This window comes from Bos javanicus, chromosome 20 (assembly GCF_032452875.1).
Source record: "Bos javanicus breed banteng chromosome 20, ARS-OSU_banteng_1.0, whole genome shotgun sequence".
NCBI classification, from domain to species: Eukaryota; Metazoa; Chordata; class Mammalia; order Artiodactyla; family Bovidae; genus Bos; species Bos javanicus.
The window spans coordinates 67,376,271-67,401,316 of record NC_083887.1 but is presented as its reverse complement, the minus strand read 5'-3'; the positions used below and the strand labels follow the sequence as shown (position 1 = coordinate 67,401,316).

General features: G+C 45.0%; 1 protein-coding gene across 3 annotated transcripts in view; it reads left to right on the top strand.

The window, feature by feature from the left end:
- The window catches only part of ICE1 (interactor of little elongation complex ELL subunit 1), a 66,097-nt gene that overhangs the window by 5,735 nt on the left and 35,316 nt on the right, over positions 1-25,046 (top strand). For all 3 annotated transcript variants that reach the window (XR_009731845.1, XM_061393902.1, XM_061393903.1), the window contains exons 2-10: positions 11,563-11,621; positions 12,305-12,340; positions 14,750-14,767; positions 15,543-15,654; positions 17,826-17,902; positions 18,852-18,889; positions 21,571-21,653; positions 21,865-21,904; positions 21,982-22,038. Coding sequence is in view for 2 of the 3 variants with exons in the window: in XM_061393902.1 (XP_061249886.1) it covers positions 11,563-11,621; positions 12,305-12,340; positions 14,750-14,767; positions 15,543-15,654; positions 17,826-17,902; positions 18,852-18,889; positions 21,571-21,653; positions 21,865-21,904; positions 21,982-22,038 (520 nt within the window). In the remaining variant the exon portion in view is untranslated. The remainder of the gene's footprint in view (positions 1-11,562; positions 11,622-12,304; positions 12,341-14,749; positions 14,768-15,542; positions 15,655-17,825; positions 17,903-18,851; positions 18,890-21,570; positions 21,654-21,864; positions 21,905-21,981; positions 22,039-25,046) is intronic.

The following is a 25,046-nucleotide window of genomic DNA, read 5'->3' as shown; positions in this document are numbered from 1 at the left end:
GCAGAGGACCACCCTGCTGTGCCCGTCCTATTGCTGATTATTCGTCAGTATATGAATTTGGTGGGGGCACGATGACCTACAGAATTTGATGAAGTTAGAGCAGAGGCTGACCGGGGACGCCCTTCGAGACTGTCATAAGGATGTTGGCTCTTCTTCTAAGAGGACAGTGAGTCACAGGCTTTTCTGTAGGAGAACGATGAATGTAAATAACCCACTGTCCAGTTGTGGGTTCGAATCTCCTTCAAAGACCTGGTCTTCATTCAGAGTAGCAACTGCATCCTCCTGGTGGCTCGGGCAGAAACTAGATGTCCCCCTTGGTTCCTCACTTTCCTCTCACACCTTGTGTCCAGCCTATCAGCTTACTGTCAGTTCTTCTCCTGGTCCACCCGTTTCTCCCTTTCCCCACTGCTTCCCCTCTTATGTGAACTCCTGTGATCTCTGGCCCAGAAGCTGTTGCAGTCGCCTCCTGGGCACCTCCCTCCTTCCTGCTGCGCCACATTCTTCTGTTGGTTCTCAAGCCAGCCAGCAGCCGTAGGGGTCGTCCTCTGAGGTCTCTAAGTACAGGAGTCTGCAGGACTTTTCCAAAAGGGGCAGGATTGTAAATAGTTAGGTGTTGTGGTCTCCTTCACCGACACTCAGCTCAGCCTGTGTAGTGTAGAGACACCCACGGGTAGCACTGGAGGGATGGGTGTGGTTATGCTCGGGGGAACCCTTGTTTGTGGGATGGGACAGGCACTGAAAGTGTGGACTGAAGCCCCAAGGGGTTTCAGCTGTGTTCGTGTCTGGATGTGGAGCCTCCAGGTACCACGATCCCCTCCGGGGAAAAAGCAAAGCGGCTAGGTTAGATGGGCTCTGAGCTCACTGTGAGAACCGTAGTTGGGGAGAAGTGGGGACAGGAGAGTGGAGGAGTGTGTTCTGTCCATGCCTGCTGGTCTCTAAGGTGGATATGGGGTCATGAGGCCAGGAGCAGCAAACAGACGGAGATAAAGAGGACGCGTGTGGGAGATCAGGATGGGGGAGCCCCGAGGGTGAGAACAGGCGTTTGCCAGTCAGCAGGCCTGCGGTCGGCCCCGCAGCAAAGACATTTCTGCAGGATTGCGTAGCACCACAGCTCGTTGTGTGTCTCAGAGAGAGAGGGTATGTAGAGAGCACACTGCTGTGAGCTCTGGTGCACCGAGACTCCTGGGTCTTGCAGAAGTTTACCGCGCACATCAGGGGTGTCTGCCTGCAGGAGCCCCCGAGCCAGCGCTGTGGCTCCCTCCTGAGCCCCGTGGAGGCCGGTTGTCCCCATGGAGCGGTGCTCTGTGTGGGCTGCGCGGCTTCCTCCCCGTCTCACTCCTCCCGGCCCTCTTCTCTCTCTCTCTCTCTCTCTTTCTTACTTTTGTCATGCCTCTGGGTTGCAGGATCTTAGTTCCCTGACCAGGGATTGACCCCGAGCCCTCAGAACTGAAACCCTGGAGTCTTAACCACTAGACTGCCAGGGAATTCCCTGCCCTCTTTTTCTTTAGCAGGTGCAGAGATATTGCTTTTGTGGCTTGATGTAGAAGTTTATAGATGGACCACGTTTTTCCCTAGCCTCTGACATCACGTCATCTGTTTTCTCACCCTTACTGGTTACGATGGTTGATCACTGACCTGTAGCCCAGTGTCCGTATGGGTTGCCACACTTTGGAAATCCTAAACCTGTGTGGATCCTCACACTGGTGATATTATGTACCGTTAAACAGATCTTACGCTGAGAGGTTTTAACTCAAGCTGGCGGAAGCCCCTTTTTTCTGGTGAAGGAGAGGGCCTCTCCACCCACCTCCCTGCCTTTTTTTTTTTTTTTTTTTTTAACCAGTTTTGGTTATTGCAGAGCAAAACATTTTAATTCTCTGGAGAATCCAGATGAGAGTTTGAAGCACATAGTTATACTGTTTAGCTTATGTAACCAGAATAGATTCAGAATAAATGGTGTTTGGCTGTCCTTGGAGCAGGTTTGAGCCAGTTGTTTATATAAATTTGTGTTGGACTTCCATTGATAATCACCAGTGCTTTCAACTTCCATTATTTGCAACTTGAAACATACTTGCCCCTATACATACCGAAATGTAAGTGGTTATAGCAAATTCTCACAGAGTTGAGATTCAGTCAGTGAATGTTTTTCGAGCGTCACCATGTTTGTGAGACTGTGGTGTGTGTTGGAATTGAGTGTGAACAGAGGAGGCGTAGAGTGTGTGTTGTGGTTGAGGTTACAGATGAATGAAACAGCGTCCACAGCGTACGTGTCTTGTAACGAGTACTTACTGAGAAAATCTGAGTAAAAGGCGGGACCCACGCAGTTCAGACCGTGTTGGTCAGAGGTCAACTGTTCTCTTCCAGGGGACGTTCAGGGTAGGTGCTCTGGGAGCATCCAGGAGGGGCAGCTGAAGGCTTCATGGAGGAAGTGAGTCTAGGCCTGAAGAACCATTTGTGGTAAATGAGAGGGAAGAGATGGAAGGGGAGTGGTGTGGGCAGAGGAGGCATCCTGGGCAGAGACTAGGAGGGGAACGGCGGAGTCTCTGAATGATCAAGCCCCAAGAAGAGGCCCTCGAGGCTGAAGCCTGCCCTCCCCAGAGCCAGAGCCGCTCAGCGGTCCCCGCGGGTGGGTGCAGGTGGAGGGGTAGGTGTTCCCACTGTGCCAGGGGGCATCACCTGGGGCCCTGGCTGACCGCTCAGGGGACAGGCTCAGCCCTCATGAAGCTCGACCAGACTCCATTCAGCCGCAGTTGGTAAAAAGGTAGCAAACAGGAGGAGGAAACACAGCTCATTGGAGAGGATTCAAGCTGGTCATTTAGCGAAGTCACCCACAGCACAGCAATCAGAGATTTGTGGTTTTTAAAAAGAGTTTATTTTGAAATAGTTTAGAACTTCCAGGAAAGTTGCCAGAAGAGTACAGAGAAGGCTGATATTCTGTTCATCCTATTCACAGGTGGTCAGGATGTTTGTGTTCAGGTCCTCGTTGGTCTACACACACACACACACACTTTCTCCCTGCTCCACATTCTCATTGGTCTACACACACATGCACACACACACACTTTGTCCCCGCTCCACATTCTCGTTGGTCTGTACACGCATACACTCCTACATACACACACACTTTGTCCCTGCTCCACATTCTCATTGGTCTACACACACACACACACACACTCCCACACACACTCCCACACACACTCCCACACACACACACACTTTCTCTCCACTCCACATTCTCGTTGGTCTACATACACACACACACACACACTCCCTCGCACATACACTTTCTCCCCGCTCCTCATTCTTGTTGGTCTACACACACTCACACTCCCTCACACACACACACATGCGCACACACACATACACTTTCTCCCCGCTCCACATTCTCATTGGTCTACACATACACACACACTCCCTCGCACACACACTTTGTCCCTGCTCCACATTCTCATTGGTCCATACACACACACACACCCACACCCACACATATACATACACACACACTTTCTCCCCGCTCCACATTCTCGTTGATCTACACACACACACACACACACACACACACATACACTCCCTCGCACACACACTTTGTCCCTGCTCCACATTCTTGTTGGTCTACACACACACACACTCACTCCCCACACACACACTTTCTCCCCGCTCCTCATTCTCGTTGGTCTACACACACACACACACTCCCTCACACACATACACATGTGCACACACACATACACTTGTCCCCGCTCCACATTCTCGTTGGTCTACACACACACACACTCCCTCACACACACGCACACACACACACGCACACACACACTTTCTCCCCGCTCCACACTCAGTGTGCTTCCTCAAGATCTGAGCGCTTTCCAGCAGAGCCTCAGCTCTCCCATCGGGCCAGAAACCTTCATGCCCACTTCCCTCTGGCCTCTCCGTGTAGCTGTGATTTCCCTCAGGTCACTATCTGTAGACCCCTCCGAGGGGCCTGCATTACGGCCAGGTGTGGCTTCCCCTCCTGGTGCTAGAGCCCATCAGGGAGGTGTATCGTTATGTTGTCGTGTCTTCTGCCTTTTTCCGTCAGTCTCTCTCTCGTGTGCGGGGAAGTTCCAGTACAGCCTTGTCTTCTCTGCGAAACACTTGGCCGGGTCTGGAGACGTTTGGGCGGTTACCCTGTATTAGCGAGCTCCACAACTGCCCCGAGTTTGGTGACGCCCATAAGGGGCTGATCCAGGGTTAGGTTAGTGGTTTATTGCGGTGAAAGCAGACCCAGGAAAGGCGAGCGAGATGCCAGTGGAGGAAGCCAGCTGAGCGCTTGATTCAAGGGTTGTGCAGCTGTGTGTTGTGATGCATGTCAAGTATTGTCCGGCAGGGCTGCTCATTAGAGACTCCGAGCCCAGAGGCTGCTGTGGTCACATGGCCACGTGGTCGTGCCTGCCTACGTGCCCAGGTGCTGGTCTCCCGGGAGGAAAGCAGTTTTCAGCAGCAGCCATGTCGCATCGTTGGGCCACTAGGTACCACTCTTAACGGTTTGGGGAATGGTGGGAGCCCTTCAGAAAGCTAGGTTCCCAGATGCCAGCCAAGGCCCCCCTCCTCGCAAGCAGGCCTTTCTGAGGACCGCAGTCTCAGGCCTGCCCTGTGGGCTCTGGTCTGCACCAGCCCTGGGGGGTGGACAGCCTCTGGCCATGGGGTGAGGAGTGACCGAGAAGGTGGCAGGCCTCCCATGGCGGGAAGGGCACTCCAGAGTCAGCTGAGAACCTTCCCTCCCCGAGCATCAGTGCTCACAGGCTGACTCAGGCAGTTTACTTAGCCCGCTGTCAACCGTGTGTTTCCTTATTTGCTTGATGTCTGCGTGTTGTAACACCACTTGCCTAACTCGAGGGCCATCCCCCGCCCGCCTCTCAGCCCCAGGCCCTCAGTGTGCCCCCCGCCCCGTGTGCACAGCTGCTGTGTTGAGGGAAGACGGGAATTGGAGAGGATTGCTTCTCTCCCCTTTCCCTTGGCTCTCTGTGTCCTCACTGACTCTCAGGGCTGGGACCTGGCTGATGGGAACCGCTCACTGTGGAGCAGGCGGCAGGACCCAGGGGGCTGCTCTGGGGGCTGGGTCAGCGAACACGGGAGTGAGCACGATGGAGCCGGAGGAGCGCGGGCTGGAGGCCGAGGAAAGCCGAAGGAGGGAGTTAGGACAGCAGAGGGGACTGCGGGGACGTGAGGTTTCCAGGGGACGCTGGGGCAGCAGTCCCCGAAGGAGAGGAAGCTGTGTTAGCACAGAGACAGCGGGAATGGGGTTCCAGAAGGAGAGCACGGGCCGCGGAAGGAGAGTGGTCTCAGGACACCCCCGCCTTCACCTTGGACCGCGTCCGCCCTGGAGGCTGGGCACCGGGAGGGTGCGGTGTGCGCACGCGGGCGATCGGTCAGCGGGGCCTGCCGCCCTCTGCTTCACGCGTGGTCACGCTTCCCAGACGCATCACTCGCGGCCTTGACCGCGGGCGGGGTTGGAGAAGCACCGGAGACTGTTCCATGAGGTCAGGGCAGCGGCAGACCCGCCGGCCGGGCAGAGGAGGAGGTAGGGGCTGGGGCGCGGCGGCCACCACGGTGCACTCCTCACCCGCTGTGTGCTGCTTTCCTGGGTAGTGCTGTGCTTTGTGATTTTAAGCTTTTAAAATTTTAAGTTTTTAAAATCTGTGTGAGCATAGTTTAGAAAGACAGGTAGACGCACCATATTTGTTAAGCCCCCAGCCAGCCTGTCCGTGTTCTCAAGAGACACCAGTTTTGTTTGCACTCTTGCATATTGTTGAATAAAAGAGGTATGTGGCTACTTCTTGTTTTTCAGTTTCAGACATATTTTTCCATTTCTGCCTTTGGAGGGTGAGGCTGGAGCTGCACCCACCACCCCCCGCACCCCCAGTGGAAAAAACAATCCTCTCAGTGTAGTTGTGATGCCCCTTAGGTCACTATTCAGAGTTGACATCATTATGACTGTTTGTTAGAGCCAAATATGGGGTAAATTGCAGTTATTTTTCCTCATTTGTGTGTTTTCTAGTGTTTCCCCTGATTAATAGCTATATCCTTAATTCAGTGGATTAATCTTGAAAATGTTAATATGGCAGAGATGAAGTTAAATGCTTTATATGACTCCTCCTGTTTAATCCTGATAGCAAGCCAGGTACATCACCTGCCCCACCCCCAAACACACACACAAACCAGGCTTTCAGTCTCCTTGTCTGTAAAATTGGAGATAGTACTGAGGCAGGGAAAGTTAAGTTGGTTTGCCCAATGCACCCTTCTAGAAAGTGGCGGAAGAGGAATTTAAGCCCAGCTGTGTGTAACCACAGAGCCTGAGGTTTCTGGAATGTGTCTGGCACAGTTCTGGACATTACAGAATGGCCCCCGGAAGAAAGGCTGGGAAGATGAGATTGACTTGCAAAGAACTTGAAAGAGAATTGGGGGTGGGTGGGAAGAGGTTATTTTAAAAAGTAATCCATCTCAGTGCGCAATGACACCGTGTTCCCTTGCAGCTCTCTGTCAGTCAGAACAGCTTAATGCCTTCGTTCTACCGGGTCTTCTGTCGTTTTATCCTTAAGGAGAAACATCCCCTCTGAGCCCTTGGGCCTGCCCCAGACTGGTGCACAGCTGCCCTGTGGGGTTCTCCGGACCTCTCTTTTGTGCCTGCCTCGTCCTCTCTTCTTTTATCTCATGATTAGGGTGGGCTCCGTTCACGTCCTTGGGTACCTCCTGAGCAGGGGCGCCTGGGGAGTGAGTTTGCGGAGACTGCAAGTGTTAGAATGTCTGTTTTCCATCGTGATTGATTGATAGCTCGTGTGGAATTTTACCTTGGAATTCGTTTTCCCCCAACATGCTAAAGGCTTGTTTTCTCAGGTCTCTAGTTGATTTTTGGAGTCGGAAGATATTCTGATTCCAGGTTCTTTGTATGTGACTTGTGTGATTGTATTGTTTGCAGCCAAAGATGGAGAAGCTTTATACAGTCAGCAAAAATGATACCAGAAGCTGACTGTGGCTCAGATCATGAACTCCTTATTGCCAAATTCAGACTTAAATTGAAGAAAGTAGGGAAAACCACGAGACCATTCAGGTATGACCTAAATCAAATCCCTTATGATAATACAGTGGAAGTGAGAAATAGATTTAAGGGCCTAGATCTGATAGAGTGCCTGATGAACTATGGACTGAGGTTCGTGACACTGTACAGGAGACAGGGATCAAGACCATCCCCATGGAAAAGAAATGCAAAAAAGCAAAATGGCTGTCTGGGGAGGCCTTACAAATAGCTGTGAAAAGAAGAGAAGAGAAAAGCAAAGGAGAAAAGGAAAGATATAAGCATCTGAATGCAGAGTTCCAAAGAATAGCAAGAAGAGATAAGAAAGCCTTCCTCAGCAATCAATGCAAAGAAATAGAGGAAAACACCAGAATGGGAAAGACTAGAGATCTCTTCAAGAAAATTAGAGATACTAAGGGAACATTTCATGCAAAGATGGGCTCGATAAAGGACAGAAATGATATGGACCTAACAGAAGCAGAAGATATTAAGAAGAGGTGGCAAGAATACACAGAAGAACTGTACAAAAAAGATCCTCATGACTAAGATAATCACAATGGTGTGATCACTCACCTAGAGCCAGACATCTGAAATGTGAAGTCAAGTGGGCCTTAGAAAGCATCACTATGAACAAAGCTAGTGGAGGTGATGAAATTCCAGTTGAGCTCTTTCAAATCCGGAAAGATGATGCTGTGAAAGTGCTGCACTCAATCTGCCAGCAAATTTGAAAAACTCAGCAGTGGCCACAGGACCGGAAAAGGTCAGTTTTCATTCCAGTGCCAAAGAATGCTCAAACTACTGCACAATTGCACTCATCTCAGATGCTAATAAGGTAATGCTCAAAATTCTCTAAGCCAGGCTTCAGCAATATGTGAACCGTGAACTTCCAGATGTTCAAGCTGGTTTTAGAAAAGGCAGAGGAACCAGAGATCAAATTGCCAACATCCGCTGGATCATGGAAAAAGCAGGAGAGTTCCAGAAAAGCATATATTTCTGCTTTATTGACTATGCCAAAGCCTTTGACTGTGTGGATCACAATAAACTGTGGAAAATTCTGAAAGAGATGGGAATACCAGACCACCTGACCTGCCTCTTGAGAAACCTATATGCAGGTCAGGAAGCAACAGTTAGAACTGGACATGGAACAACAGACTGGTTCCAAATAGGAAAAGGAGTACGTCAAGGCTGTGGATTGTCACCCTGCTTATTTGATTTCTATGCAGAGTACATGAGAAACGCTGGGCTGGAAGAAGCACAAGCTGGAATCAAGATTGCCTGGAGAAATATCAGTAACCTCAGATATGCAGATGATACCACCCTTATGGCAGAAAGTGAAGAGGAACTAAAGAGCCTCTTGATGAAAGTGGAAGTGGAGAGTGAAAAAGTTGGCTTAAAGCTTAACATTCAGAAAAGTAAGATCATGGCATCTGGTCCCATCACTTCATGGCAAATAGATGGGGAAACAGTGAAAACAGTGTCAGACTTTATTTTGGGGGGCTCCAAAATCACTGCAGATGGTGATTGTAGCCATGAAATTAAAAGTCGCTTACTCCTTGGAAGAAAAGTTATGACCAACCTAGATAGCATATTAAAAAGCAGAGGTATTACTTTGCCAGCAAAGGTCCGTCTAGTCAAGGCTATGGTTTTTCCTGTGGTCATGTATGGATGTGAGAGTTGGACTGGTGAAGAAAGCTGAGCACCGAAGAATTGATACTTTTTAACTGTGGTGTTGGAGAAGACTATTGAGAGTCCCTTGGACTGCAAGGAGTCCAGCCAGTCTGTTCTAAAGGAGATCAGTCCTGGGTGTTCATTGGAAGGACTGATGCTAAAGCTGAAACTCCAATACTTTGGCCACCTCATGCGAAGAGTTGACTCATTGGAAAAGACTCTGCTGTTGGGAGGGATTGGAGGGAGGAGGAGAAGGGGACAACAGAGGATGAGATGGCCGGATGGCATCACCGGCTTGATGGACACGAGTTTGAGTGAACTCCGGGAGTTGGTGATGGACAGGGAGGCCTGGCGTGCTGCGATTCATGGAGTCGCAAAGAGTCGGACATGACTGAGAACTGAACTGAACTGAACTGTGTTCTGAAAGTGTGTGCTTCTGTTTCCTGGTTTGGATCCAGTTGGAATCCGTGTGCTGGACCCTTTCAGTTTGGCAACTCTGGCTGCAGTTCTGGGTTTTTCTTGACTTTCAGTGTTTAATGATCTCCCTATCTTTTCCATTCTTCCCTGAGACTCTTATCAGGCAGGTGACATTTCTTGCACTGACACACCGATTGCTTTTATTTTTCTGAATTCTTTCCTATGTGTCTGCTTTTTTTGGGGGGAGGGGTTTTGAGGACATTTTTTTTTTTCCAGTTTTACCACCAAATTTTTTGAGCCTTTTATTTTGTTTTCCTGTTTTTAATTTAGCTGTAACAGTTTTGTTGAAGTATAATTCACATACCATAAAATTCATCCTTTTAATATGTACAGTTAGGTGGTTTTCAGTATATTCACAGTTATGGAAACCGGTTACCACTTGTTAAACATGTCTTTCCTGCCCGTGTGTCCTCTCCAAGAACCCGTTAAGCACTAGCAGTCATCCCGCTTCCCCAGCCCAAGCCCCTGGTGGTCTCTAGTCTGCTCTCTGGCTCTCTGGCTTTGCCTGTTATGGGCAGTTCACATGAATGAAGCATACCGCGTTAGCCTTTTGTAACTGGCTTCTTCCACTTAGCAGGTTTTCAGTGTTCATCCATGATGTAGCATGGGCCATTCATTTCTGCTCATTGTCAGATATTGACATTGTGTGGCTGTACCACATTTTATTTTTTCCTTCATCAGATGATGATTCATCCATTTATCAATTGATGTTTAGTTTATTTCTACTTATTGGCTAGTGAATAAATGCTGCTTTAAATGCCAACTTGTTTCAGTGGTGTCTGACTCTTTTGTGACCCCATGGCCTGTAACCTGCCAGGCTCCTCTGTCTGTGGGATTCTCCAGGCAAGGATACTGGAGTGGGTTGCCATGCCCTCCTCCAGGATACGTTGTCTATCCAGGGATTAAACCATCAAATCCATGTCTCCTGCATTAGTAGGCAAGTTCTTTACCCCTAGCGCCACCTGGGAGGCGCTTTAAATAAGAGTGTACAAACTGGCCTGGACATATGTTTTCACTTCTGGGTGTATACCTTGGAGTGGAATTGCTAAATCATATAGTCAGCTGTTCAACATTTTGAGGAGCTGTGAAGTTATTTTCCAGAGCAGCTGTACATTTCCTGTTCCACCAGCAGTGTTAGGAGAATCCCAGCTTCTCTGTGTGCTCGCCAGCACTTGTTATTTTCTGTAATTTTGATTTTAGCCGTCCTAGTGGCTATCTGTTTCTGATTTTTAAGAGCTTCTAAAATTTTTTCTAAGAATGGCCACAAGAGACAAGGGTGATTTCTCAGTTTCACTCGTGAGGAAATATAAATGAAAAACACGGCTCTGAGATGATCGCGCTTCCAGCTATCACTAATGCAGGGAGCCTGTTTGGATTTGAAAATAGATGTGTCTACCAGAAGACTGGGCAAGAAATATATTGCCCAGTGTGTTATTAACAATACGGTAAAGACTGAAAAGGACCCAGCCTGGTCTTCAGTAGGAAAATGGTGAATTGAATACATCCAAACATGTTTTAAATATACAGTGACAGTTCTGAAAAGATATATGCAAAAAGTAAGAGTGACTTTCAACAGGTGTTGAGATTATCAGAAGGTACATACTTTTTAATGTGTCGATTTCTTATTTCAGTAAATGTTACATGTATGATTGCAAAGAAAATGCACATGTTAGTGTAAAGGGAAATTGTCCTGTAATTCTCAAAATAAGTTAGTAAAGACATTTTGGGGATAATTAATGAAAAATAAGTTCTTATTTCTGAAATGTTAATGAGAAAAGGAGACATTAAAGGAAAAAGTGACTTAAAAAATATCTGTTCAATTTTAAGTATTAGAAACATTTTGAACAGTCAATTAATTTTTTCCATCAAATTGGTAGCAATAATTTAGAGCCAAATTTGTAGTTGTCCCAAAAGTATAAAGTAGATCCTTGTAAAAAGAAACTTCACTGACTCTTGACCCTATTTTAATATTCCTATTCATCTTTTCCATGTTATTTTTCATTGTTTGCTGTTTTTAAGAATTTATGTGTATTTTTGGATTAAGTCCTTTTGGAAATAATGCAGACTGAAGTGTGTGAGTGAACTAAAACTGACTACTTATTGAGCTCTCGCAGTGAAAAAGCACACCCAGTCAGAGCATCTTGCTGTTGGTGTGTGGTTGTTCAGGTAAAGAAGGAGCTTCTAAGCGATGCAGCAAGGGCCCAGGGTCACACAGAATATCCCTGGGGGGTTATGTGCAACGTGGATAATAGACTCACATATTTCTGAGTTTGTAGAATATAGTGAGCTGTATGTGTGTATTTTATCATAAATGTTACAGAAAAGTTTAAATTATAAAAACAAATGGCTAACTGCAGCTTTTTTTCTTGCAGAATTTGAATGAATACGTTGACGCATTAATTACCTTGAAGCAAAAAATTATTAACACAGAGTGAGTATGTTTCGTGTGTTTGGCTGAACTCCATGAACCTGCCATACAAACCGGAGCGGGTGGTGGTGGTAGCGCCCTGGCCTGAGGGTAGACCTGGGGTTGCTCGCCCGGGGCCTGCGTGGCCTGTGGGGCAGTGCAGCTCCTCGGGGCCTGGCCTGGCCTCAGGGAGGCCTCTGGTCTTACGGGTGTGCACACTTCTCTGCTGTGTGGCCACACCATGTGACTTGCAGGGTCTTAGCTCCCTGGACCACCAGGGAACTCCCAGTGCTCTCAGACCTTTACAGCAAAGCTCAGGGGCTAGGACATAATTTCTGCTCAGCTGGAAATGTTAAAAATTCTAAGAACTTTAAAAATTCTTTAAAGCCTTCTTAGCTTTAGGACTGGATAGATTTCCTGTGGTAGTGCATGGTCATGGTGTGAGATTGCTTTTTTAATCCTTTAAAAATCACAGGAATTTATGGGCAAAGATAGTATTTAGATCAAAGGAATTTTAAATTAAAAACTCATATATGTGCAGAGCTTCTAAGGAATTTAAGGTGGTGTATATGCGTGTGCACATATATTTAATGAATTAAATATGTTGCAGGAAACCTAGGAAGAAGAGTGCTTTGTATATTTTGAAATATGCTTGAAACGTATGTTTTCTAGATTGAAAACTAACATAACTCTTTTCTTTGTTGCAGTAATTTGTTAACAGAATATCAGAAGAAATGTGATGATATCCTTTTACTGGCTTTTTCCTTTGAATTTTTAAGAATAAACAAATGTGATAATTTTCATGGTTATCCTTTGGGAAGCGGTTGTTTACAGATTCAAAGTAGAAAGTGCCTCTAATAAGCTCAGTGAGCAGCTGTCTTCTACTCTAGACACATGCTAAATCAAGGCTGCTCATCTCCTCCTTACAGAATGTTTTGTTTTTGTCATTAATGCTGATTTTCTCAGATTTTGTAAGCTTTTTAAAGAGTCAGTCTTTTTCATTTGCACTGAGGACATCACATATATTCTTTAGGTTTAGGAGTAATGTGAAGCTGAGATGATGCTGCGAGAAGATTTGGGAGTTTCTGTAAGAAATAAACTGTAGGAGTATCAGAATGTTGGGAGGTTAACTTTTGTTCATTAGCTTTGTGATTTGTAGAGAGTAATAAATACTGCCAAGTCATAGTACTCTTGCCTGGAAAATCCCATGGATGGAGGAGCCTGTTGGGCAGCAGTCCATGGGGTCGCTAAGAGTTGGACACGACTAAGTGACTTCACTTTCACGCATTGGAGAAGGAAATGGCAACCCACTCCAGTGTTCTTGCCTGGAGAATCCCAGGGACGGGGGGCCTGGTGGGCTGCTGTCTCTGGGGTCGCACAGAGTCGGGCACGACTGAAGCGACTCAGCAGCAGCAGCAGCAGCAGTGGACTTCCACTACTCGTCTCCTCCCCTCTCCCCACGTCCGTAAGTCTATTCTCTGTCTCGTTCTTTTTGTTGCCCCGTAAATAAATTCTTCAGTACCATTTTTCTAGATTCCATATATACGTGTTAGAATACAGTATTTATCTTTCTTTTTCTGACTCACTTCACTCTGTATAATAGGTTCTAGGTTCATCCACCTCATTAGAACTGACTCAAATGTGTTCCTTTTTGTGGCTGAGTACTATCCCATTGTGTATATATACCACAGCTTCTTTACCCAGTCACTGTCGATGGGCATCTAGGTCGCTTCCACGTTCTAGCTATTGTCAGTAGTGCTGCAGTGAACAATGGGATACATGTGTTTCTTTCGATTTTGGTTTCCTCAGGGTATATGCCTAGGAGTGGGATTGCTGGGTCATATCATCGTATGACCTAGTTTTTATTCCTAGTTTTTTAAGGAATCTCCATACCGTCTTCCACAGTGGCTGTATCAGTTCACATTCCCACCCACAGTGCAAGAGTGTTCCCTCTTCTCCACACCCTCTTAAGCATTTATTGTTTGTAGACTTTTTGATGATGGCCCCTCTGACCAGTGTGAGGTGATAGCTCATAGAAGTTTTGATTTGCATTTCTCTGATAATGAGCGATGTTGAGCTTTCCATGTGTATGTTAGCCATTTGTATGTCTTTGGAGAAATGTCTGTTTAGGTCTTTCCCACTTTTTGATTGGCTTGGTTGTTTTTCTGGCATTGAGTTCTATGAGCTGCTTGTATATTTTGGAAATGAATCCTCTGTCTGTTGTTTCATTCGCTGTTATTTCCTCCCATGCTGAGGGTTGTCTTTTCACCTCGCTTAGTTTCTTTTCTGTACTCTTTTGTGTCATTCTGGCCATCTTCTTGTTTATCAGTTTCTCTTTCTATAGGGCAGAGAGTATATTTTATTTCATCAGAAATTTTTGTGAATTTGTCTGTCTTGCAAAGACTGCAGTAATTTAGGATGAAAAACATATACTCCATTAGAAGTTTATGTTCTAATAGAGGAGGATACAGACATGTTATGACCCATAGGCATTTCTATATTGTGATATGAGAGTAGGGTTCTACAGAAATGAAACTTAAAGATGAAACTGCTGTCTTCGGTAATATTTTACTGGCAGCATGATGGGAAATGATGTTATCAAATTGTGCAGATTGTAAAAGTGAAAGGTTTTTCAGATTTTATGTTCTGCCTGTATTTCTTTTCTCAGATCTCCCACATTGCAGGCTAATTCTTTACCATCTGAGCCAACTGTATTCATTAAACATATAGATACATATATGTATACGATTTTAGTAAGTACAGAACGCTTGTTTGCTGGAACTGTGCTCTGGACTCTGAGAAAGGAAAGGCAGGACATGCGGGGATTCAGGGTCGTTTTTGTTAGTTGTTTATTCCTTTGTCTTTGCTTTTGTCTGGAGTTTCATATTAATCATACAATTAATCAAGAATCTTTTAATTTAGAGAAATATATATTTCGACTTACTGTAATGCTGTAAATTAGGAGTAGCTCAGTGAAAAGCTTTTTATCATATGTTATAGGTGGAACTTTGAATGTTGTTTTCTAGAAATTATGATCACCTGTATGTATATTGAACACAGATTATTACAGTTTTAAAGGGAGTTTTATCTTCAGACCCGCTACCTGGTACCTGTAGATAAAGTGGTCACAGTTTTCTTTAACCGGTTTTACAGCTGCAGTTTGCAAGAAGGTAAGCTACCTGTTTTCACAGTCAATGCAGGGTAGACATTTACTGAACTGGATTTCTACACAAATTCAGCAAAGTGCCACATAGCATTGACCCATCATGTAGGCTTTTTTGAGTGCTCATAATAAAAGATGTACATTTTCCTTCCTGTTAAATTGTCTAAATGAATTCTTACTGAGGTCTTAAATTACACCCTAGGGTTTGGCTTTTCAGTTACTTTTACTGACCATGTGGCTTGAATTGAAGCTTATTGCTATCAGTTACTGTCTCTGAATTGACAGTTTAATGTGGTTCACTGTGTATATTTTAAACAATTTAAAATAATCTTACTTAGAATTTAGTAGTGTTGTATACAATGCTACTGATTACACTTACCAATTAGAAGAAGGCAAAGTGTAGTTATAAAATGAATCAAAAAGTTGCCTGTCGTTCAATTTAAATCAGTGGTGATGAGTTTATTATTGGAAAAGCCACATCACTTGATAGACAGTCCCAGTATTCTTATGTTCTCCAGTGGATTGAGAGCCTGTGGTGTTTGCTTCTCAGATGGCTTTTGATGTACTTTTATTAGAAATAGAGTCATGTCAAAGAAATAAAAAGTGATATGTAAATAATTTTGGTATTTAAAAATACCAAAATAAATAGAACGTGTTTAAAAAGAGATTCTTATTTTCTTTTTTGTTTTTAGAAAAAAAAAATTGAAACTCACCAGTAGATATATTTAATAATTCATCATAGATACTTCTCATAATAACGTTAATGCTTTGTCCATTTTTAGAGAGAATAGTACTTTGCATCACCAAGTGGAGCAGATGCTTCAGAAAATATCTCCTCTACAGAAATGTCAGGAAGAACTGGGATTTTTAAAAGCTGAATTAGAAGAGAAAAAGGTACCTAAAGTAATTTTCCTATAAAGGTTTATCTTTGGTAAAGTAAGATCTGCTTATTTCCTGTCACTGGGATAAGGGGACGTTGTGTATCTTACTTAACAAGGAGAGAGAGGTGCTAGGACTCTTAAGTGTGCTGCTATCCTTAGAGAACACTGAACTAGTTGACTGATGGCTCAGTCCTTAACAGTAGTTATTAGTGATTAATGTAATGCTGTATTAGTTGCTTTTGGAGAAGGCAATGGCGCCCCACTCCGGTACTCTTGCCTGGAAAATCCCAGGGACGGAGGAGCCTGGTAGGCTGCAGTCCATGGGATCCCAAAGAGTCGAACACGACAGAGCGACTTCACTTTCACTTTTCACTTTCATGCATTGGAGAAGCAACCCACTCCAGTGTTCTTGCCTGGAGAATCCCAGGGACGGGGGAGCCTGGTGGGCTGCAGTCCATGGGGTCGCATAGAGTTGGACACAACTGAAGCGACTTAGCAGCAGCAGTATTAGTTGCTTATGCTTTTTGAGAGATTTAGTAGAACCACCTTTTAGCTGTGAATTTGTATGACTTTGTGTCCTGCATAGCTTGCTTTCTCTGTTTTTCTTTCTGCCATTGGGGTGGCTCAGACGGTAAACAGTCTGCCTGCAATGTGGGAGACCTGGGTTCTATCCCTGGTTTGGTAAGATCCCCTGGAGGAGGGCATGGCAGCCCATTCCAGTATTCTTGCCTGGAGAATCCATGGACAGAGGAGCCTGGCAGGCTACAGTCCAGGGAGTCACAAAGAATAGGACACAACTGAGCGACTAAGCACAGCACATAAGTGTAAAATAACATGCAAAAGTTCAAACTTTATTAAACTTAGGAAAAAAATTAGGTTCTCTGTTTCAAAACCCGGTTTCAATAAAACAGTTTTAAGTGCTGTAAACTTATTTTTTAATATAAAATTCATGTTACTCTTATTGGAGCTCTAGAAGAGAATTCATGGCTTTTCCACATTACAAACTCTGAAGCCGATAGGTAGGTGTTTAGTGTGAGACGAGTGGTAGCCACGCTGCTGCCTGTCTCCTTGACCTGGTAGCACTTGTGCCTCTTAGTCTGCAAGTCGTGCCGTAAGGTCATGCCGTGTGCCTCCTTGAGGTTTTTCTACTTTAACAGTGCTTGATTTTCCTGTTCGTTTAGAAAGTATTATGTATTTATCTACGTGGTGAAAGATAAACAATCGTGCTGAATTTTGTCTGCCCCTGATGACAAAGTAATGTCATCAATCATACCTGAGAGGAAACATTAATACTGGAGTCAGAGTTGAATAATAAACCCTCAACAGTCAATCCCTTAGTTTGGCTTTCAAAGAATTCCTCAGCTTCTGAATCCTCAGGCCCCTCATCTGTAAAAAAGGGGTCATGAAGACTGTCTCTCCGAGCTCTGGCCGTTGAAGAACCGTGTGCACAGGAGGACTATGTGACCAGGCTCAGTATGTTCCTTTCCCATCCCATGATGCCTGTAGCTGTGCCTGTGGTTGGTGTGAACATACCCCCTTGGTTACCAGGAAGGGTAATGATTAATATTTCTGCACGGTGGTAATAATTGTTGTGTAGTTGCTCAGTTGTATCTGACTCATTGCAACCCCATAGACTGTTGCCAGGTTCCTCTGTCCCTGGGATTTTACAGGCAAAAATACTAGAGTGTATTGTCATTTCCTACTCCAGGGGATCATCCTGACCTAGGGATTGAACCTGCATCTCCTGCATTGGCAGGTGGATTTTTTACCACTGAGCCACCTGGGGAAGCCCAGTGGCAATAGTAACTTACATTTATTAAGCTCGAAAATTGCTCTAGGGTTGTTGAATTCTAATTGGTTGAGACAAAAATACTAGCTATTCAAATTTACGAAGATTTGGATTTACCTTAAAATTAGCATATTTTAAATTTTATAGCTCTGTTTGACTAGACTGTTAATCATGATACCTCTATTGAGAGTTTGGCTATATCTGTTAAAGTGTTCAATGAATTGTACTTTGGTTTCCTGCCTAAACATTTTATTCATTTGGTTAATTTCATACTATTAAATGATAGTGCTTTAGCTTATCAAGGTCAAAATCAGTTATCACTCATGGTCAGTGACTTTCACATTGGTGAATGTCAATCAATATGTACATTTCAATATATAAAATTTCTTTTCCAGAGTTCTCTAAAGTTGTATCAGGACACTCATCAGGAATATGCTCGTGTGAAAGAAGAATGCTTAAAAACTGATGCTCAGTACGTATTTAAAAATTACTGTGAAAATAAGGCGTCCAAACTGGAAACTGTGTAGTGCTTATATGAGTAGTGTTGTCTTCTCTCTGTCTTTGGGTTTATTCGCCATAATTAATGGGGTGATCTTGAACTAGTCTCACAACCTTGATTTCCGCATGTCTGGAAATTCTGTGTTAAAGGATTAATAGGATAAAATACCCTGTCGTATGTTGAGGGCTTACACAAAGAAGGAACTCCATAAAAGTTTTTATGTCTATATGTGTGTGTGTGTCTGTGTTACGTTTTCATAGAGAAAACAATTGTCATCTCCTTTTTTTTTAACCAGTCCTTTAACATGTATTATGTGGAATGGGTCTCTTTGTCCCATTAAGGCAAAGGGCTCTTCCAAAATGTCAGTTAACTGTTTTAAAGTCTAATACTATGTTCACATCATTTACAAAGCTTGTGAACTACATGTACAGTTATTTTACAGTAACTCAGGACACTTTCTCAGAGGGTTTCCTACCTTCTCTGACTCAGGAATCTTTCCTAAAACTGAAAAATTGTAGTTTTCTAGCCACTCTCTCCTATAAAATGGTGGTGTGACTGTTTCCATCAGACATGCTTCTTAAAGTAACCTCACCTGATCAGTACATCACCTGGACACATGAGCGTGACTTAGATGAACCACGCTCACCTAAGTTCGAGGCGTGGCATGCCTGATAAACAGAGAATTTTAAATCCATTTTCCAAACACTGCGTGAAAATAGCGTACCGTTGTTTCTGTGGTTTGCTCTGCCTTCTGAACAGTTGGTGGTGGTAGTGGTGGGTGTGTGATGCTTGTCGTGGCTAACGTTTTGTTACATAAATCTCAGTACTTTAAAAAAACATGTATCACAGATTGTGAGGCTGTAATACGTTTTTTCTGTTAATACTTCCCTAACCATGTTAATATGTACAATTGTGTTATCAGGAAGAAGAAGCTAGAAGCCAAAGTGAAGAAGCTGGAAGGTAATTGGCACCCTGTTACCCCGCTGGTGGGAGCCATCACCCTTGTGCGAGCGATTGGTGTCTGTGCAGGGCTGCAGTTCTCAGTCAGCCGGTCCCGTCCTGGTTGTGACGGCGTATCCCTGGGAGAGCACATTTAGGGTACCCTTAGGCAGAAGGGTGAGCACCATGCTCCTCTCAGTTCTGAACAGACGTGCAGGTCGTTGTCGTGTTCACTCAGAACACAGCTCACAAGTTCCATGTAAGAAGCAGCAGTCATTCAAAGGAGTTAATTTTGAAAGCTGAATCTCATGGGGCCTTCTCATTTTTTCGTGATGAAATCAGTGGTTAGTAGGAAAAGATACTCCTTTTAATACTCAGAAACTCAAGAGTATTTGGATGTTCATGACTCCCGTGATGGAGAGATCTCTGTGAGGTTCCCTGCATCGGGGCTTTCCGCTTTGTCCCTGACAGTCCACCCACCCACCCCCGCCCCACCACCACATGGTCAGGGCCGTGTGTCTGCACTGAGCAGGTGGGGTGCGGACGCCACACAGGGGGGTCTGCTCTGTCCTGTGGCAGCCAAGAGCCCTTTCAGGAGTCGAGTTTGAGATCTTCCCTTCTGTTTTTCCCCATTCACTCAGTGGCTGTGATGTGGAGACAGCATCAAGTAGAGACGAGGGGGCCCTGCAGACCCTCCCTGGCCCTGGTCCCCTGCGCGCTCAGCCCGGTGTGGGCCGGGCTGCCCTCTTACTGTGGGCCTTCCTGAGCCTGCACTGCCCTGTTTCCACACCACTAGTGCTCTGCTTCAGAGAACGGTTTACTTTTTGTAGTTAATTTTTTATTGAAGTATAGTTGATGTATAGCATTGTGTTAATCTCTGCCATACAGCATAGTGACTCACATAATATAAACATTCTTTTTAAAATAAGCATCCTTTTTTATCTTTTCCATTACGGCTCACACAGCAGATTGAGTTTAGTCCCTGTGCTGTGTGGTAGGACCTTGCTGGTGTCCGTTCTGTGAATACTGGTTGGCATCTGCTAACCCCACACTCACACCGCCTCTCTCTCCATCCCCTTTGGCAACCAGGAGTCCGTCAGAGAGCAGCTTAGTTTCGAGTGTGAATTGAGAATTTGAATAGACGTTGCTGAATATGTTTCCAGTTATTAACTTGCCTAAATTGAGCCCAGTTTTTCAGATTTAAGCTCTAAATATTTTGGTAACAACTTTTCCCCTGATTTGGTTGTTGCAAAAGCATTGTGGCAGTAAGTACAACATCACTGTGTTCCTTCCCAGATGACCTCTCACTAGTGTGTGGGGATAACTGTCTATTTAAAGACATGTTTTAAAGGGATCCAAAGTGCCTGTGAGAGTGTATGAAGCTATTACAACAAACTTCCTTTGAATCAAAAATATATTTTTCATGTGACAAAAACATGTTTCTAGTAAGTGATGAAAGGTTGTTGTTGAATCGTGAAGACACCGGGATTCTTGGCCCCCGGAGGAGAAGAATTCAATCCAGGGCCAGTGATGAGGCTTGATCGCTCAGAGCTTTTGTGTAATAAAGTTTTATTAAAATATAAAGGAGATAGAAAAGGCTTCTGACATAGGCATCAGAAGGGGGCAGAAAGAGTACCCGCTTGCTAGTGTTAGCAATGAAGTTATATACTCTGCAATGAATCCAAAGAATGTCTGGAGGTTATAAAGACCTCACCAGACCTACTCCCATAATTTACATTTTAAGATAACAGTATTAGCCAAAAGGTTTAATCCAGAGACTGTCCTCAGGCAGGATACATTATTGTTATATAATCCTAAGAAATGTAGAGAAGGAAAAAAAGGTTTGTCCTTTCTTCCTCCTTGAGAATTCCAGACCCCTCTCTCCTTGGGGACCCCTAGACTCCTTATCAACCTGCCTAGGAAATGACTCTCTCAGTGATAGGACATAGAAATCAGGTGAAGAAATAGACAAGTTTGTTAGAGGAATCAGGAGGGGACTGTCTCTATGGTGTTTATAGGATTTTACTTCTCATAGCAATTGTCTGTGAACATACTTGGATGCAGTCAGTACTGGTCAGGTTCTTCATAGTGTAGTTGAACCCTTCAGTGCTCAGAGCCAAAAACTTGAGTGAAGAGTTTGCTCTTGGTCCACAGGGGAGCTACACAAACGTGTTAGAAGTGCCTCTGTGATAAAGTTACGGGACTTGGGGTGAGTTGACTTGAGGCAGGGTAACTCCGAGCAGGCAGGCACAGCAGAGTAGTAAACACCAGGAAGGCTGTCCCTCCCCTGGACGAAGAGCAGGGTCTGAACCTCTGCTGAGCAAATCACACCCCTGAGTCTGGCTCCAGAGTGCTGCTGGTTGTTGAAGAGTGTGCACATCAAGCCTCTTCTCTGCAGGTCTTGCGTGTGGGCCTTTTGCCTGACTGAAGGGATTGGGTTGGCTTGTTTGGGGATTGGAAAGGTTTCTTAAGGCCTATGACAGTTCTTCATTTCTGTAGATAATAGTTCAATCAAAAGTGTTCCTGCCTTTATTCCTGATTCTGACAGAATACTGAAAGAATGACAACTTTACAAAATCTGTTTCAGATTTGAAAAAAAATGAGAAAAGCTCTCAGTAGGTTTTTTGAGTATTTTATCAATGGTACTTAAAAATTTGGTAAATAATTTTTTTCTTTTACTTCACTGTACTCTTTAAATAAAGAGGCTGCTGTCAAGCAAACTCAGGACTTCAAGCAACTAAGGAATGAAAAGAAAATACTTGAAAAGGAATTTAAGAAGACACAGGTAATAGATCACAGCAGTGCCGCCTGTGTTCGGGTCTTCTCTCCAGGCCTGCTCGTGTCCTCTCTCAGCACAGGGGGTCCCCATCATGCAGAGTCAGAGGCCCCACAGATGCAAGGGCAGTAAGGGGTGCCCCAGGCTGCCCCCATGCATCCCGTCCAAAACAGCTGCCCTCCCATCCACTGCATACACTGCTTCTGTTTTGTTTTCACAGGAAAGACTTGATGAATTTTCTAAACAGAAAAATGAAAGGGGTGAGTATTCAGTTAATGCTTACTTAAAAATGCTGTTTCAACACACATTATTCTAACTCTTTTCCCCCACATTTTAGAACTGAGACATATTGGAACACAAATTTCAAGTGATTCTTACGGAAGCATCGATAAAAGTGAGTATATTACAAATTTGGTTTTAATCTCTGTGCATTTCTTTCAGTGGTTTGGGAGGTTGATTGTTACTGTCACCTATAATGATGGGGATTCTAGGGCTCATAGATGATTTTTGTTAGAAGAGACCCCTCCTGTTTCCTGTCATGATTAGATCTGTAACCTTGCTGTCGGATAAAACAGTCCAGTAAATGAAAGAGCCAAAAAGCTGGGAGAGGTATAACTTCCACACTTGGCAACAGTTTATCCAGTTAACGCTCGATTTCTTAGGTGCCAGGTATATGGAAGTGGCTACAGGCAGGCAGGGAGACCATGGAGTCCGAGCCCTCCAGGGTGTTTTGGCAGACAGAGGATCTGGGGAAGGCCGGGCGTCCCACAGAGGGTGCGGCTGTCCTCTGGGAGAAGGGTTGCCCCACGCCCTACTCGTTGCCTGCTGTGCCCACCGCCACGTGGGTGGAGGCACGATGCGAGAAGTGGAGACCTGGGGCTCACATCACCACTTCCACCTTTCGTGGGACCTTTGGCCGTGTACTTCCCGTCTGTGTGTTTTCATTCTCAGTTTTGAAAAAGGTATGAATTTCTGCTGTGCTAGCTCATACTTTTTTGATAGAGATAAGTTCAAAATGATTAATAAGTAAGTAATGGTATTTTCATGTCATCCATCCATGTTTTTTCCAAATGGAAATTATTAAAAACACGTTTTGTGCAGGTATGTAGTGTGTCTTCAGAAGTCTCCTCTACCTTTTTTCCTTCCTTTATTTTTTTTAGTCTGCAGTTCAAGGCTTCAGCTTAGACTAACAGTTGGCGCATTTCAGCCGCCTGGGCCCCGATTCCCCGTTTGTCATCATCATTGATACATGGTTCCATGTGTCTGTGGCTCTTCCTGCTCCGAGGTGTGGAGACTCTTGCGTACTGGTGCTGCTGAGAGAAAGCGAAGGCTGGGCAGTGCTTGGCTTTGCCAGCTGACAGCCAGCTCTTGGGTTTGGTCTTCTCAGTTTTAGGAGTCAGCCGTTATCAGGCCTCCTGTTTAAAACAGAACCCTCACCCCCTTCCACAGTTGCTCACTAGCCTCACGTTCTGATTTTTCGTCAAAGAACTACTTAATAGTTTTACTAGAACTAGTAAAATCTTTTTTTTTAACATATCTTCTCTGTAAGGGAAAGGATCTTGTTTATTTACTTTTTCCAAATGAAGTCTTTAGGAATCTGCTGATTATTTAGCTTGGAGCTTGATGGGTTTAATTCCCAATGCTTAAGTATATCTTTTAACAGTTTCCTCTGTTAATACTGGACTTCTGAAGGACATTATGAGTTAGAAAGAGCATTGGGCCGGCTTCACTTTTGAAAAGACTGCCTGAGTCCTGTGTTGGCCTGTCTTTCTTTCATGTTCCTTATCTAAAGATGGCAGAAGATTAAAAAAAAAAATAGTTAAAAAGTGCTAACAATTATTGAGGAAGGTATAAAGCAGATGGTGGCAATTGGTGATGAAATCCCCAGTCACAGAGAAAATCGCAGCCCTCCAAAAGCAGGCTTTGACTGCGGGAGCCTGGCATCCCCAGACTGGGGGTGGTGTGGGGGCGAGGAGGAGCAGTGTGACTGATGGGGTGGGAGGGCTGCTGCTGTCTGGCTGCACGTTGTCACAGGCTGTGACCCAGACTGGCTGCAGGCCACGGCCCAAGTTTAGTCTTCTGATGAGTTAGGACGGGAGAACCCAGGGTGGCTGTGGGTGTCAGAAAATTGGGTTAATGGTGCCGCTTTGAAGGGTAGCTCCCCCTGTTTCCAGAGAGAGAGGTATGTGTGCGCCTTGTGGCTCCTCACTGTTCTCGCTCGCTTGCCCTCCTGATGAAGGCATGTCCTGCAGGTTTATGGCACAAGGACCTGCGTTTATTGCCAGAGGAATAGCACTGTGGATGGAGGCTGAGGAGATGTGCTCTGGCTGTGCGCGGTGCTCCTGTCCTGGGGAAAGGCAGGGACAGGAGAGAAAACCACCAGGAGCGAGCAGGCCCCGAGGGAACAGTGGTCAGTCGTGAGCAGGGAGAAATGTCTCTAGCCCAAGTCATGTCCTTAGAGAGCATCTGAGGGCATAGCCATGGGCCGCTGCTGTGACGTCTGAGTCAGTTCTCTGATACTAAAAACATGATTGTAGAGGTGAACCCCCTGGAAAGGCTGGATTGCTGAGTGGGCAAGTAGAAGATTGCTTTGATGAGCCAAGGGATTTAATTGTGGATATCTCTCAATATGTGGTATAAAAAGATAAGGAAATAAAAGGTGTTAGGGAAAATCTGAGATGTTGGAGTATAGAGCCAGGTGCTGTGATGGTCACCTAGGACTTCCCAGAGCAGAGAACAGAGCTACTGTTTGCAGAGAGAGTGTGATCAAGAAATGATAGAAAATTTCCCAGATCAAGACCCTGATGTGATAGTTACATTAGAAAAGCCTGTCAACTGTAGAGCATGATTTTTATGTACAGTCTCCATCCCTGACTTGTTCAAAGGAAATAAATTTAAAAACAAATGACACAGAAAGATTGAATAGAGGGGGATGGATATAGAAATTGCAGTTCAAGCAAATTCTAACTTGAAAGCAGTCATATAACACAAAGGGCTTCCCTTGTATTTCAGTTGGTAAAGAATCTGCCTGCAATGCAGGGGTCCTGGGTTCGATCCCTGGGTTGGGAGGATCCCCTGGAGGAGGAAATGGCAACCCACTCCAGTATTCTTGCCTGGAGAATCCCATGGACACAGGAGCCTGGCACTATGGGGTCACAAGAGTTGGACACGACTTAGCAATTAAACCAACTGTATAATGCAAAAGAATAATTCACACCTAGGAATGAATTTGCCTGGATTAAAAGGAACTGTTTAGAATGGTCAGCAGTACAGTTCATCAAGAAGATCCTGCTCTTGTGACCTTCAGGCATAAAAGTGCACTAGGTGAAGTGCCTGGGCATTCTAGGGGAAAGAGCCACATCTGACTTCACGAAAGACTTCAGTGTGTTTGTTAGAAACAGA